At 32.9% G+C, this 14,916-nt stretch overlaps 1 protein-coding gene across 7 annotated transcripts in view; it reads left to right on the forward strand.

Moving 5' to 3' along the window:
• Positions 1-2,317: 2,317 nt before the first annotated feature.
• The window catches only part of LOC107887038 (uncharacterized), a 30,306-nt gene continuing 17,707 nt past the window's right edge, over positions 2,318-14,916 (forward strand). For 2 of the 7 annotated variants that reach the window (XR_005916850.1, XM_041098384.1), the window contains exons 1-3: positions 3,190-3,258; positions 13,971-14,150; positions 14,247-14,486. Coding sequence is in view for 3 of the 7 variants with exons in the window: in XM_041098384.1 (XP_040954318.1) it covers positions 14,459-14,486 (28 nt within the window). In the remaining 4 variants the exon portion in view is untranslated. Of the gene's footprint in view, positions 3,079-3,189; positions 3,259-13,958; positions 14,151-14,246; positions 14,783-14,916 lie in introns of those variants that run through there. The other 5 variants (XR_001680970.2, XR_001680971.2, XR_001680976.2 and 2 more) reach the window with 5 other exon arrangements.

Genomic DNA, 14,916 nt, shown 5'->3' on the forward strand with positions numbered 1-14,916 from the left:
CTATTTCAAATATTCACATGGGTAGACACATGGGCTGGGACACATTCATGTCTCCTAACTTCAAATGTTCACACGGTCTGGGCTATGTCACACGACCATGTGACTCTTGTTTTCCAAATTTTCAAGTTTTTCTGAAATTTTCTAATTTGTTTCAATTTGATCCCAGATTATTCTCAAACTATTTTAAGGGTCCCGTAAGTTCGATTTAAGACCCATTGGTGTATTTTTGACATGATTAATTTAATTTTTATATGTTAGCATTTTATTTGTTAAATTGTTTCTATTATGAATTAAATGTTCTGTTTTGCTCGATAACACTCAATAACCTTAATTCGACAATGGAAGCAGAATACGTATGTTACATAAACTCCTTTTTTTCTCAAGTTGGTACCTCCATTAGTAAAACTGCTAGTCAAGCCATTAAGTTCATGAGTCAATCTATTCAACCCCTATCTTCAGACAAATACTCTACTGATTCAATTGATATGTATGCTGACATTTTTTACTTCGACCTTCACAATTGTTCAACCCTATCTCTTGATAACCCCTCAAAAGCACCCCTTAACTTAACATAAACATGAGTATGTGAGAGCCCACTTATTAATCATCACTCTTGGTCTCAACTACTACGTCCTATTTAAAGTGATTGAAAACACATTTCATCGCCACCCTACATAGACTTATGGTCAAACCACTTACCCTTAACTCACGTATGAGGGCATGACACGTGGTGTCTTGGAATTGTAGCCTTGACAAAAAATGGGACTTCAACTCTCTCTCCTCTACTCTTTCTCTTCCACCATCTTCATCATCATCTAAAACCCGATATAAGTACCGTCTTTTTCCAGACACCCATTACAGTAACTCTCGTCTTTACCCCATGCGAAGTGAACTACCTAACAATATTGCCATCGCCGTCTTGTCTAAACGCAATATATAATATTTTCTTATATTCATAGCTATCTAAAATTTTAAAATATATAATTAATCTATTTTGTATCATTTACTATTTTTATTCATAAATTATTAAATGTCGGCTTATTGCAAAATTAAAAACACAAACAAAATCTAAAAATTTATTACTTAATGATTTAATTGTGACATACTTATTTTAATTAAAGTAATGCACTTTATTTTAAACATTTTGTTCATTTAAAATTCGATTAAATTAAAAAATTACATATTTAAATAGAGAAAGTATATTATTTTTTATTTAAATAATTCAATAAAAATTATAAATCTAAAGCTTTATTAATTTTAACACAAATCAATGCAATGTAAAATCTATTTTTAAATATTTATTACTTTATTCTTAAATAAAATATTAAATATTATATAATAGTTGAGTACGAGGAGTACTCTTGATGATATTAAGTACTCTAATAATTATATTTTTTTTAATGAACCAATAATTATAATTTTAATATAATATTTTTATTAATTAGTCTGTAAAGATATTTTTTTTATATAATATTACGGGTAACGAATAGAGTAATACGATTTAAATTTGTGCCAAACAAGTATATGAGGGTATTTTGAAAAAGTATATATAAATAAATAAATTAGAAAAATTATTTGATATATCGGAGCTTTTTAGACTTTACAAGCGAGTTAAGAGTTTGACAAATGTATTATAGGGTGTAGTAAAAATATAAAAAAATAATTTCATAAATAAATGTGATATTTGTTATACCCTCGTCTCGATTGAAGTGTATAAAATATTTCACTGGTGATGTATCAAATAATTACTCAAAAAATTAAATATTTTAGAAAGTTATTTTAGACTATCTGTTTTACTATGGAGTTCATAAGATTATATAAATAGTAGGGTCAGTCTACTATTTTCCCCCAAAATTCCACCAAATTATTATTTTGGTACTTAAATTTTTTTTCATCATTTTGTACTTAAAATTTTCAATATGTTATTAATTTGCCCGATTGTTAATGGAATTTAAAAAAGGGTGACATGGCTTGCTGAGAGCACATTACCTAAATTTTATTTTTCAAATAACAATTTTAAAAAAGAAAAAAAATTCAGAAAAATAACAAAAAATAAGAAAATTTTTCAATTTTTTTAAAATAAAAAAATATATAAAAAATCCAAGATTTAAAAAATATTTTTTTGAATTAATCAACTGGATTATAAGCGCAAACATAAAAACAAATGGAAGTCTTGCTGCTGAGTTAGGTTTTAGTCCAACATCACAGGCCTAAAGAACAATTAAAAGAAACAGGCCTACATCAGAAATGGCCCGAGAATTGAAATGAAAAATAATAAAACAAAACAGAAAAGGAAACCTAATATATTTAAAAGCTCCAGTCGACAGTAACAACTGGCCTCCATAATTTCTAGCGCTTCACATCACCGCCACAGCTGTTTCATTATAGCAGATCTTATGAAATCTTTTACTTTCTGCTACATTTTCAAAAAAGAGACGTTTCATATCTTTTATTCTAATAGTCTTAAGCATTTTTTCTCCATGTCTTTCAGTTTGAAAACTAAGACGTTTCTTCTCCTTTTTTTCATGCTGAGAAACTAAGACGCTTCTTCTTCTTTTCTTTTATGCTAAAAATCGAAGGCGCTTCTTCTTCATTTCACGCCGAACGAAAATTGGGATGCCTCCTTCCAGGTGATGGCCTTCACCCTGTTTTAATGCTTCTTTTGCAACAAAATGGGCGCATATGTTTTCTAACTTTGGGATATAATGAAATCTAAGTTCTTGAAAATGATTATTTATGCTTTGAATATATCGGGTGATTGCTCTGATAATCGATCTGTCGCATTCTGTGTTTTGGCACTTTGTTGTTACCATTCTTGAGTCACCCAATATATCTAGAACATTAAAACCCATAGAAATTCCTAATCTTGTGGCTTGATATCCTACATGTGCCTCCGCCGTAAACGGAGAGGGGACACCGGAGTGAAGAACTTACTTGGATGCCAAGACTTTTCCCCCCATATCTCTTACTATCAGCCTCGACGTAGATCTAGAAGACTGTTGGTTAAACGCCGCATCAAAATAAATAGCCACAGTTGCTCTCTGGTCATCTTGTTTAGGTCCCTTGTCTGCTTCCAAGGTTAGAATTTTATCCTCTATTCCTTTTAACTCAGAGATATAACTGAGAATTTGATTATAGATATCCCAGCTTGTTGTGTTTTTTCTTTCGTAGATTAACTTGTTTCTGCTTGTCCAGATTATCCAAAGTCTGCAACAAAAGAGACAACACTGCTTGACGGTCCCTTGACTAAACACCCAGGTAAGCCATTCCCTTATATTTTGAGCATTACTGTTGAGTATCCATGAAAAATTTAAAAACCTCCATATTTTTGTAACACCCCTTACCCGTGTCCGACGCTGGAATAGGGTACGAGGCATTACCGGACTTAATCATACACAAACATGCAAAAATCGGGCTATAAAATTTCTTTTAGATCAAAACTTTAAATACATAACGTCTCATACACGGGCCTACGAAGCCTTAAACATGCATTGAAAGTAGTTAAGGACTAAACCGAGAATCTTAGAAAATTTTGGGAAAGCTTAGAAAAATTTTCCATGACACAAAGTCACATCTCCGTTTGGACACAGGGACACGCCCGTGTGCCCAGGACACGCCCGTATCCTTAAGCCGTGTAACTCTCTAACAATGACGTCAGCGAATAATCTGAACTATACGGCCAAGCCACACGCCCGTCTGTTAAGGTCGTGTTCCCCCACACGGTTAAGACACACGGTCGTGTCTCAGCCTGTGTGGCCAACACTTAAGCTATTTTCCAAGCCGTCTGTGTGGCCAACACTTAGGCTATTTTCCAAGCCTTTATGTTACTCTTAATCCTTCACATCTTTATACCCACCAAGGACACATGTCATGAAATCATTTTAATGATTTAGCATCCATATTAAGACACATTCATGACATTAACATGTTACCATTCATACATTTCACATACTCATATAATATCAAGTCGAGACACAACAATACCTATTCATTAGCCTTGTCATTTAATGACCACTTTTACCAAATTTTCATAATCGCCATCTTATTTCCATATCAAAAATTTAATTCATGGCCATGACCATTTCAATTGGTCATAGAGCATTCATCGTGCACTTAATTCACAACACCAACCATATATGGCTAACAAGCATAATCACATCATCACATCACAAGCATTAGAACATAACATAGATAGATAAGTTCACAAACCACAATCAATATGAGCCACTCATCATGGCCATATATAAGTAACTCAATGTAAGCCAATACCTTTGGCTAATCATAATAATAGCTAACATAAAAACTAAGTCCTTATACATACCACTCACACGAAAATGCTAAACAAATACGGGTCAATACTTCGAAGGCAATGGCCTGATAGTGTGATGCTGCTTCTGACGATCTCCAACCCCAAGCTAACTTGTCACCACTAAATAAAAGGAAATGAAGGGAGTAAGCTTTATAGATTTGTAAGACCGTATGAGAAAAATAAGCAATTTATCAACTTGCTTTTCAAGGTAATACAATCATATTTGCACTTTTATTTATGTTGAGGTCAAACTATTTTCTCGAGTCACAGTTGTTAAATTATTTATATCTAAAGCTACGAAACTTCAAATTAAGTTTCGCCAATTTTTACTTGAAACTAGACTCATTTATATTCTTACAATAAAATTTTTAAAATTTTTGGTCTAGCCAATTAGTACAGTTTATTCCTTTAATTTACCCTTTTTTCGCTGTCTGACAGTTTTGACCCCTCTTCACTAAAAATTTATTATCTCATGATACAGGACTCGGATGACATTCTTGTCTATTTCTCTTGAAAATAGACTCATTAAAAATTCGAAGAATATAAATTATAACCCATAACTATTTTTTGTAAAATTTTCAATGATTTTCTCAAATCAGAACAGGGGATTTTGAAATCATTTTAACTGTCTCACAACAATTTAAATATTTAATAGTATGAAACTCCTTTGCTTACACCATTTCTTCTATGTGAAACTAGACTCATTAAGCTTTAATTTCATATTTTATTCAGTGTCTAAATCAATTTCCACAATTTTTGGTGGATTTTCAAATTCGAACTATTGCTGCTGTCCAAAGCTGTTTTAGTGTAAATTAATGATACTAAGTTTATCACACCTTATTAATTCATTTTCCCCACATTGGTAAACATACATGTTTATACATCATAAGTATAGACCTATAATCATAAGGTCATCACAAAATCATTCTCATAAGCATGACTTACCTATTTACATCCTCACCAAATATGCACCGTAAACTGAAATCATTTCTCATGAGCTTGGCATACATACCTGTGTTACTTAACATGCTCACATTCATTCCTCACTAATGATACAACATGAATTGAGTTCACATATCATCAAGATCATGTAAGTACCTGTACCACTCACAACATAGCCATTATCTCTATCATTGCGACGTAAACCATAAATTTCTTGTTGAACCATTTAGAACACTACAAGATATTCACTAAGCCTCAAACATAGGGTAAGATGTCGACGCCATGTCCCAGACATGGTCTTACATTGGCTAGCACATCAAATTCGATGCCATGTCCCAAACAGGTCTTACACTGACTTTCATATATCGAGGCCGATGTCGTGTCCCAGACAGGTCTTACACTGGCTCTCATCTATCGGTGTCGATGCCATATGCCAGATAGGTCTTACACTAACACACAAAAAACTAACGCCATGTCCCAGACAGGTCTTACACTAGCTTGTATATCTCGAGGCCGATGCATGTCCCAGACATGTCTTACATTGGCTCTCATAATGTGGCCGATGCATGTCCCAGACATGCCTTACACTAGCACACATATCACGCAATGTCATGGCATGAATAACCAAATCTATTCTTAGTGTTCAACCGGGAGTCTTTATTACATTAATCTCTCAACGTGCATCCTCATATTCACCATCAAAGCAATTTATGCAATATCAATTTAATCACATATCATAACAATGTAGTTGCATTATTAACATACAACTTACTTGTTTCAATGGAATGTCATATTCCATCAACATATAATTAAATACAATCATAACGAAATAGATTTCAAGTAAATTAACAATAGCATGGATAACATGTTTATTTAGTCACACAAACTTACCTCAAATGCAATTTCGGCTAATTATTCTCTTTTATCCTTCACCACGTACTTTCTCGATTTAAGCCTGAATCTCGATTTTTCTTGATCTAACATGATGAAATTCACTCATTTAATCACTAAATAAATTTGGGCAATCAAAGTTCACATTTTTGGAAAAATGACCATTTTTCCCCTAGACTTTCACAAAATGACCATTTTACCCATAGGCCCAAAAATTGATTTTTATCGAATTTCCTTATTAGACAAGCCTAATCGACCATTTATTACTCTTATGACAACCCCAAATTTCCACTATTTCACACAATTACAACGTATTTTATAACTTTTACAAAATGGCCCTTTTAGGTGTTTTCCATGAAAATCACTTTACAAAAGTTGTTTATTTCACAACCATAACTCATTCTTTCATAAAATTTCAGTTAAAAACACATGATTTCATGGAAAAATCCTAGACTCTCAACCATTTTGCAAAATAGTCCTTTCAATAGCTAGATTAAGCTTTAGGGGTCCCAAAAATGTGAAAATCATCAAGAAAGACCATCAAAATCACTTACTTGAATGAGTGAAGAGTGGCTGCAAATTTCAAGCTTTCAAAACCCTTATTTTTCTAGTATTTTTGGTGGAGAGAATGAAGGTGAAAAGATGATATCACTTTCTCTTTTTTTTATTTCTAGTCAAAACAAAATCACCAACTTCACCAACTTTTGACTTTTCGTACTCATCTTTGTCTCTATGGCCGGCCTAGCATTTCATAAGGGTCCATTTGCTCTTTAAATACCTCAAATTTTGGTTCTCTAGCTATTTAACATATTTATCTAGCAAAACAAAACTTTTGCCCTTTATGCGATTTAGTCATTTTTCTCAATTAAGCTAGCAATCGCTAAAATTATTTCACCAAAATTTTCATGCACTCATATAATCATACTATAACACATAAAATAACATTAAAAATAATTTCTCTGGCCCTGGAATAGTGGTTCCGAAACCACTGTTCTGACTAGGCCCAAAATCGGGCTGTTACAATTTTTATTGTTGTAGGGCACTACAGAAGAACATGATTGTTGTCTTCTTTATTCTGGTGACACCTAGGACACTGATCTTCAACAGCCACTCTTTTCAGCTTGAGATTTGAAAAATTAGGAATATAGTTATTTTCCATACTATAATTTTCACTTTCGAAGGAATGTTTAGATTCCACAGCTTTTTGTAAAAAGCTTTAGTATCGACCTGTATAAAATTACTAGGATTTAGAGTAGTTTCTTGTAATAGCTTATAGGCGCTCCTCACAGAAAAATTCCCAGATGGTTTTCCTCTCCAAACTTGGAAATCATCGTGGACTGACCTCGCCAAAGGGATCTGCATAATCTTTTTAGCAATATCTAGCTAGAAGGTATTGACAATTAATTCAGTCTTCCACTCTCTATTTTCATCATCAATTAAGTCCGACACTAACTCTATATTTTCATTTCTGCTTTGATTCTGAATCTTATCTTCTTCATTACTCGACACCCAAAGGTCTGTCCAAACTGAGATGCGATCCACCTTACCAACCCTCCAACATAAACCTTTCTCCAGAATTCTTTTGGCTGACCAGACACTCTTTCAAATAAGTAAGGGTAAGTTTCCTAAAGAAGCATTTAAAAAATTCGAATTCTGATAATACTTAGCTTTCAAAACTCGGGCTAACGAAGAATTGGGATAATTAATAAAATGTCAACCCTGTTTAGTTAATAGTGCGATATTAAATATATCAATTTTTCGAAAACCAAGGCCTCTAACTTCTTTTAACAAACAAATATCATTATGCACACCAATGTATATCCATTTTTCCTCTATGTTTTTACCACCAAAATCTCTCAATTATACCCTCCAAATTGGCACATAAAGACTTAGGAAGTAAAAATCAAGCCATTGAATAAGTTGGAATAGATTGAAGAATAGCTTTAATAAAACCCTCCTTACCCCCTTGAGAAAAGTACTTGATACTCCAATTATCAATTCTTTGCTGTAGTCTATCCTTCAAGTTCTGAAAAGCTACTTTCTTTTTTTTACCCACCAAATTAGGTAAACCTTGATACTGTTCCAGATCATTTGTGCTATGTATTTCGAGCACTTTAATTGTTATTTTTTTAACCTCCTCCTGCGTATTAGTGCTGAAAAAAAGTAGACATTGAATAGCTAATACTTTGACCAGAACAGATTTCATATTCATGTAGAATTTGCTTTAATGAACTTGCACCTCTTTCAGTAGCTTCCCCAAGCAAAATGCAGTCATCTGCAAAAAAGTAGATGTGAAATATGTGGACCACTTCTGCTTGCTTTGACTCATCTAATTGTTTTTTCTTGAATTTCTAGCCTCATAAGACTAGATAGACCTTCTCCACAAAATAAAAATAAAAATGGGCTCAAAGGATCTCCCTGTCTTAATCCTTTAAAAGGAAAGAAAGTTTCTCCAATATAACCATTCAAGATCACCGAATACGATATTGTTTTAATGCATTTCATTAGTGAAGCAACATTCCAAGTCAAATCCCAATTTCTTCATTATTTCTTCTACGAAATTCCACTCAACTCTGTCGTACACTTTGCCTATATCCAATTTCACCGCCATAAATCCTTTTTTCCCTGACCTCTTTTGTTTTAAAGTATGTAGGAGTTCATAGGCTAGCAAAACATTATCAAAAATCAGTCTTCTGGGTGCAAAAGCACTTTTTGTTAAATCAATGCACTTATCTATTACAATTCGGAGACGATTAGCAATAACTTTAGCCATCAATTTATAAAGCACATTGCACAAGCTGATCGGCCTAAATTGAGTTATATTCGAAGGATTTGAAATTTTCAAACTTAACACAATATTAGTTTTGTTGATTGAGCTAATATCCATACCTCCATTTAGTTGATGAAGACAAAATTATGTAACATCTTCCCATATAATTGGCCAACACTTCTGGTAGAATAACGTTGGTAAACCATCCTCTCCTGGTGCTTCTGTAGGGCCTAATTCTGCTAATGCCTTCTAGATCTCTTCCTTCATGTAGCTCCCATTAAGTTTTGAATTATCCTCATAAATATACAATGATTAATTCCTAATAAAATGTGATCATAATTTCCCTTTCTTCCAGCGGAGAACAAGTGTTGGAAGTACGATCTGGCTATTTCTCCCATTTTTTCGATTTCATTCATTTCCCTCCATCATCAAATTGCATTTTACGAATAAAATCCCTCTGTCGTTTCTATGTTGCTTGCGAATTTCAGCCAATTAACTCGTGCCCGTTGTTCCCAGTAACGCTCATCCTTTTCAATCTCAAAATTGAGTTGAATTTTTGTATCAATGAGATCCGCCAAAGTTTCATCATTTCTCTCAACTTTCAACAATTTAACCAGTTTTAAAGTTAACTCCTCTTTCTTCTCTTTTATGCTATATCGAAACTGATTAGCCCATCTCTTCAAACCTCTATTAAAAATTTCTAACTTATTCAATAAATCTCCTTCAGAATTTTCTCAGATGTTTCTAACCTCCATAATAAACAACTCTTCTAGAACTCACTATGCTTCAAATTTGAAACTTCTATGAATTTGCTTCTGAACATCCTTTTTTTTAATAATGAATAATGGACAATGATCTGAAAACAAATGAGGAAGATGCTGTAGTTGAAACTCAGGAAATAGAAAGAACCAAACAACAGTTGCGACTCCTCTATGTAAGCGCCCTTGAATATTTGTTTCTGGCAAATTCCCCCTTTCCCAAGTAAACCAATTTCCAGTAAATCCCATATCCATCAGATTGCATTCCTCCAACACCTTACAAAAAGCTTCCATTCGCCTCTCCTCTCGTAGTAAAGCTCTTTTTTTTTGAAGCCATACAAGATTTTATTAAAGTTTCCATAAACCATCCATGGAAGCTCCCCAACATTCCCTAATTGTCTTAAAAGATTCCATGCTTCATCTCTCTCTTGGGAATAAGGAGACCCATAAAAACCAGTAAACCTCAATTTGTTTCTTTCATCCACATCTTCTATTATCACATCAATATGTCATTTCGAAAAACTTTGAAGCATTACATTATTATCACCACGCCAAGCCAAACATAATCCACCTCTAGATCTATTTGAATCAACATCGATGCCATTGAAAAAACCATAACTTCTTCGAACACGTTCCATCTGACTCCTACTAATTTTTGTCTCTATAAAGAAGACCATTTGGGGATTATATGACTTCAACAAGTGCCAAAGTCTACGAACTGACCGTGGATTCCCTAAATCACGGACATTCCAATTTAAGATTTTCATTACACCCGGCCGGCTTGCCTCTTGGCAGCCGCCGATGATAAATGATTAATTTCCCCTATTCTCCTATTCCTTACCGCCAAAGTATTAATCTCTTCATTGGCTGGTAAATCTTCAATCTCCCCCCGTTTCTCTTTTTGCCCTCCTCTCCAATTAACACATCATCTTCTAGATCATGTTCTATTGAGGCATGAAATGACCCACATATGAATTTTCGCCCTTTCTAAGTTAATCCCCGATATTGGATCTATATTATTCCTGTTCCCCATAATTTTTCCTAAACCCCTCAAGCTATTTCCTAATATTTGACTTCCCTCCCAATTACCACCCTATTCTCCCTCTCCTTCTTCCTGGAGCCAAACGCTATTCATTGCTAAAGCCTTACGAAATTGTGCTCTTAATGATAAATCCTATCCCATTTCAGCAACTTCCACTCCTAAAGCATTTTCGCTTCACAAAAGGAGTCATTATGGCCCAAACGACCACAATAAAAACAGAATAGTGATAATCGTCCATATTTAAATCTAACATGAACACTTCCCCAAAAACATAATATGTTTCTTCCTCTTCAAGGGACGCCGTATATCAATTTGGGCTCTTATTCTCATAAAATTTATATTTTCTTTTCCCAAATTTGAGCCATCATACTCCATGAAAGTACCTATAAAATTACCTAGTTGCATCGCCAAATTTTCAGAGAAAAAATGAACTGGGATGTCATGAATCTGTACTAAAAAAGGTGTATAAATTAATGGGATTTTTTATGGATCCTCCCTCTATTGTAACTTATGTAGCACCAATAAATGATTATTAAAAGTCCATGGTGAACCCTTTAAGACCCTCTCCATATCCCTAACATGAGAAAAATTGAAACAAATACCTTTTCTTCCTCAGATCTCAAATTTGAAGCCCCCGAACAAGATGCCATAGATTTGCCATGGTACTTTTCATTGCTGGAAAATGAATGATACTAGCTGTTAGGAAACAACCTACTAGTCGAAAAGCCCCCACCTCTCTTTCCGAATTTAGGTCGCTTTGTACTTGTAGAACTGCATCTTCCTCCTCGTTAATCGTAAGTCCAGCAAATTCCGCTTCCATAACAATGTTTAGAACTCAATCGTATGATTCAACTGATCAAAAGAGTGAAAGAAATTTTAAAGATCTTTCCGCCTTCGACCAAACAAAAGACTAAAAAACAAAAAACCTAAAACTATTAGAGAAAGCAGACAGAGACGTGCTAGGGTAGCAGACTATATTTATTTTATTTTTTAAAAATAAATAAAACACAAAAAAAAAAAGATAAAATATAAAAAATTGTCAAACAAATTCAAAAAAAATCTCAAAAAATTAAAAAATATAAAAAAATGGTAAGTTGCATAAAATTTCTAGAAATTAAAAAATATATATGTTTACAAAAACTAAAGTTAAAAAAGTCCATAAAAAAGTGTCAAAAAATAGAAAAAAATTTAAAAATCAGAAAGAAAATATGTAAACTTTAAAACATTGAAAACAATTTTTTTTCACTTTGTCCAATAGTATACCTGTTCATGGACTGGACCAGGCCGGGTCTTGTCAAAATTTTAGGCCCGAATCAGGCCCGAAAAATGGATTTAAAATTTTGTCCAAGCCTGCTTTGACGAAATTAAATTTTTTATTAAAAAATTAAAAATATAATACATTAAAAATACTAAAAACACTAAAATAAATGTTTCCCAATAAATTGAAAATAAATTTTAAAAATATTTATACTTAAATAACACTAAGATATGTGTAACTTAACAAGAAAATGTCCCTAAAATAGTAACAAAATTAAAAATAAAACAAGAGTTATACAATATTCAAATAATAACAACAAAATAATAGTAATATAATAATGAAATTGCAGTAAAACAACAAGAAAATAGTAAAAAAACAATAAGAAAACATTAGTTCCTTTTTCTTTTTTGTAAATTCGGGTAGGATCAAGCCTAGGACAAAAAAATTTACCCAAGGCTCAACCCGTTTTCTAAACGGGCCTCTTTTTTTTTGTCCAAACCCATTTTTCAGGCCTATATTTTTTTCTAAACCCTCTCACTTTTTAGACAGGGAGACTTGGCCCATGGATAAGTCTAGCCCATAGTATAATATATTTTTAAATATTTTGAATCCAATAATTGAATTTAAAATTATCAATATAACACAAAACAAAACAACCAATATCACACTTTTTAAAATTTTATATTTTCATTCCATATTTTAAAGCATTTCATATTTTTCTGATTTAAAAAAAAAGAAAAGAGTTTTATGAATTCTTTTGATAATTTTTGTAATTTGGCTCTTTTTTATCTTTATGTATTTTTTAAACGGAATTTTTTAAATTTCTGGAAATTTTATATAACTTTAATTTTATTTTCTGATTTGTTAATATTTTTTGAGATTTTTCTAAATTTGTTAGAAAATTTTTGTATTCATCTCTTTTTTTGTGTTTTATGTATTTTTTAAAAAATAAAAATAAATATTTTTTAAATATTGGGATTTTTATATAATTAAATATATACCTTTTTGTTTTTAAAAAAACTTTTGAGAATTTTTTTGATTTTACTTTTTTAAATTTATTTCTAAAAAATAAAGTATAGGTGACTTGGTGCGCTCTCAACGTGTCACGTCACTAGGGGCAAAGCCAAAAAAATTTTTAGGGAGGGGCTAAAGTTAAATTGTAATTTTTAGAATAGTAAAAATGTAATTTCACCATTTGAATAACCTGTATTTTTATAATTTTTAGAAGATTAAATCAAATTTGTATTATTTTTAGGGGGTCAAACCGTAATTTTACCTTTATTAGTTTAAAATTTTAAAAATTTTAAAGGGCTTAAATATAAAATTTTTCATTTTAGAGGAGCCGGACCCTGCAGCCCCAGATACACCCCCTACAAGTCACTTTTTTTTTAACACCATTAACGGCCAGGGAAAACTGATAATGGATTGGAATAGATAAAAAAAATTATTTAGGTACCAAAGTGATAAATGGGTTCAAATTTGGGGCAAATGGTATATTAACCCTAGATGATATATATATAAAAGAAGAAGCACGTTGATTCATGATGACACAGAGAAGAGTGCTATTCATAATGGAGTTTGTGTGCAGTTCTATCTGTACCTTGCATCTAAGATGTCCACGTTTGCATTATGCAAACATCCGTTTTGCTCCTCCTCTTTCACTTCACCTTTCATTTTCTTTCTATTGTTTTAAATAAAAATGATCTTCCAAAGAAGACACTGCTGCAAACCTAGAAACCTTATTCCTTGTTCATGTTATAATTGGTATTGGTATGTTGATTCCTTCTTCCTATTGTAAAATTTTTATCATTTAGTCTCTACTTGATCGGGAGGGAGCATTGAAGTATGTCGGTTTTCTAATGGAAAGTTCTAACTTTTTCTTTTTGTTAAAAGGTCTGAATGACTCAATCTGTCACCCTCTGCTCTTTTGGACTTCTTTGTTTTGCATTCAACTTATTACTGTTGTTGTTTTCTGATATTTGTTGAAGTTTTTGAATTAGGGTTTTGCAGAATTGGTAGTGGGGGTATTAAAAAGATAAATACCAGAGCCAGAAGGAAAAGTCCCATTGAAGCAAGAAGAAGTAAATTACTAATCATAGTTAACATGCAAGAACATTGACAGGGCATTTTGCATACCTCTGGGAGCTTTACCTCGTCTACCACCGTATCTTCCTGCTCCTGTTAGTAGTTTACCATGCCATTGGCTCCGTCTGATCGAATAGCTCTTTTTGACACGTTTCAAACTGGAATTCTAATATTGGTTTCTGGTTTTGTAGACGTTGAAGCTTTTAGCTAAAGTTTCAGTACTCAAAGAGGAGGTCGTTCGGCTCGAAGAGCAGGTCATACACTTTAGGCAGGACTTGTATCAAGAAGTTGTCTGTAAATCATTGTTGAAATGGAAAATGGAGAATTCAGCTGATTGAGAGAGCCTTGTCTGGATAATAGTACTAAATCTCAGCTATCTACAACGTCAACTCGAAATACATGAATGGCAAGGCATTCGAGATCGTTTTCGGGTAAGCCCTTTTGTGGTTTTTAATTCCTCATCTTATGGCATTATCATTTGATGCATATTGGTATCGAAGTAGGCCGTCTTTCAAGGAAAGCTAGTAGTACCTACTGCAGGCTAATATACCAAAGGCTATCTCATGTGGCCCATAGGAGGCCTTAGTTTTCTGAATCAATTTTGTCATTTAATCAATGAGCGGCATGTTAAGGAGCCGTTGCGTAGGCTAGCTCCTGCTCTATCATCTGGTTATGACCTGTTTGGACGCCATTGAATAGCAAATACTAATTGAAGTTTTGAATTAAATTCGAGCAGTCCAATATCAGTCCTTCACATTTATCCACCACGGCTTGGTAATACATCAGCATTTAGTGATGCAACATTCAAACCCAACTATTCTTATTCTTCTCTGCCCAAAAGAAGTATATATATATACTATA

The sequence above is a fragment of the Gossypium hirsutum genome, chromosome A03 (genome assembly GCF_007990345.1).
Source record: "Gossypium hirsutum isolate 1008001.06 chromosome A03, Gossypium_hirsutum_v2.1, whole genome shotgun sequence".
NCBI classification, from domain to species: domain Eukaryota; kingdom Viridiplantae; phylum Streptophyta; class Magnoliopsida; order Malvales; family Malvaceae; genus Gossypium; species Gossypium hirsutum.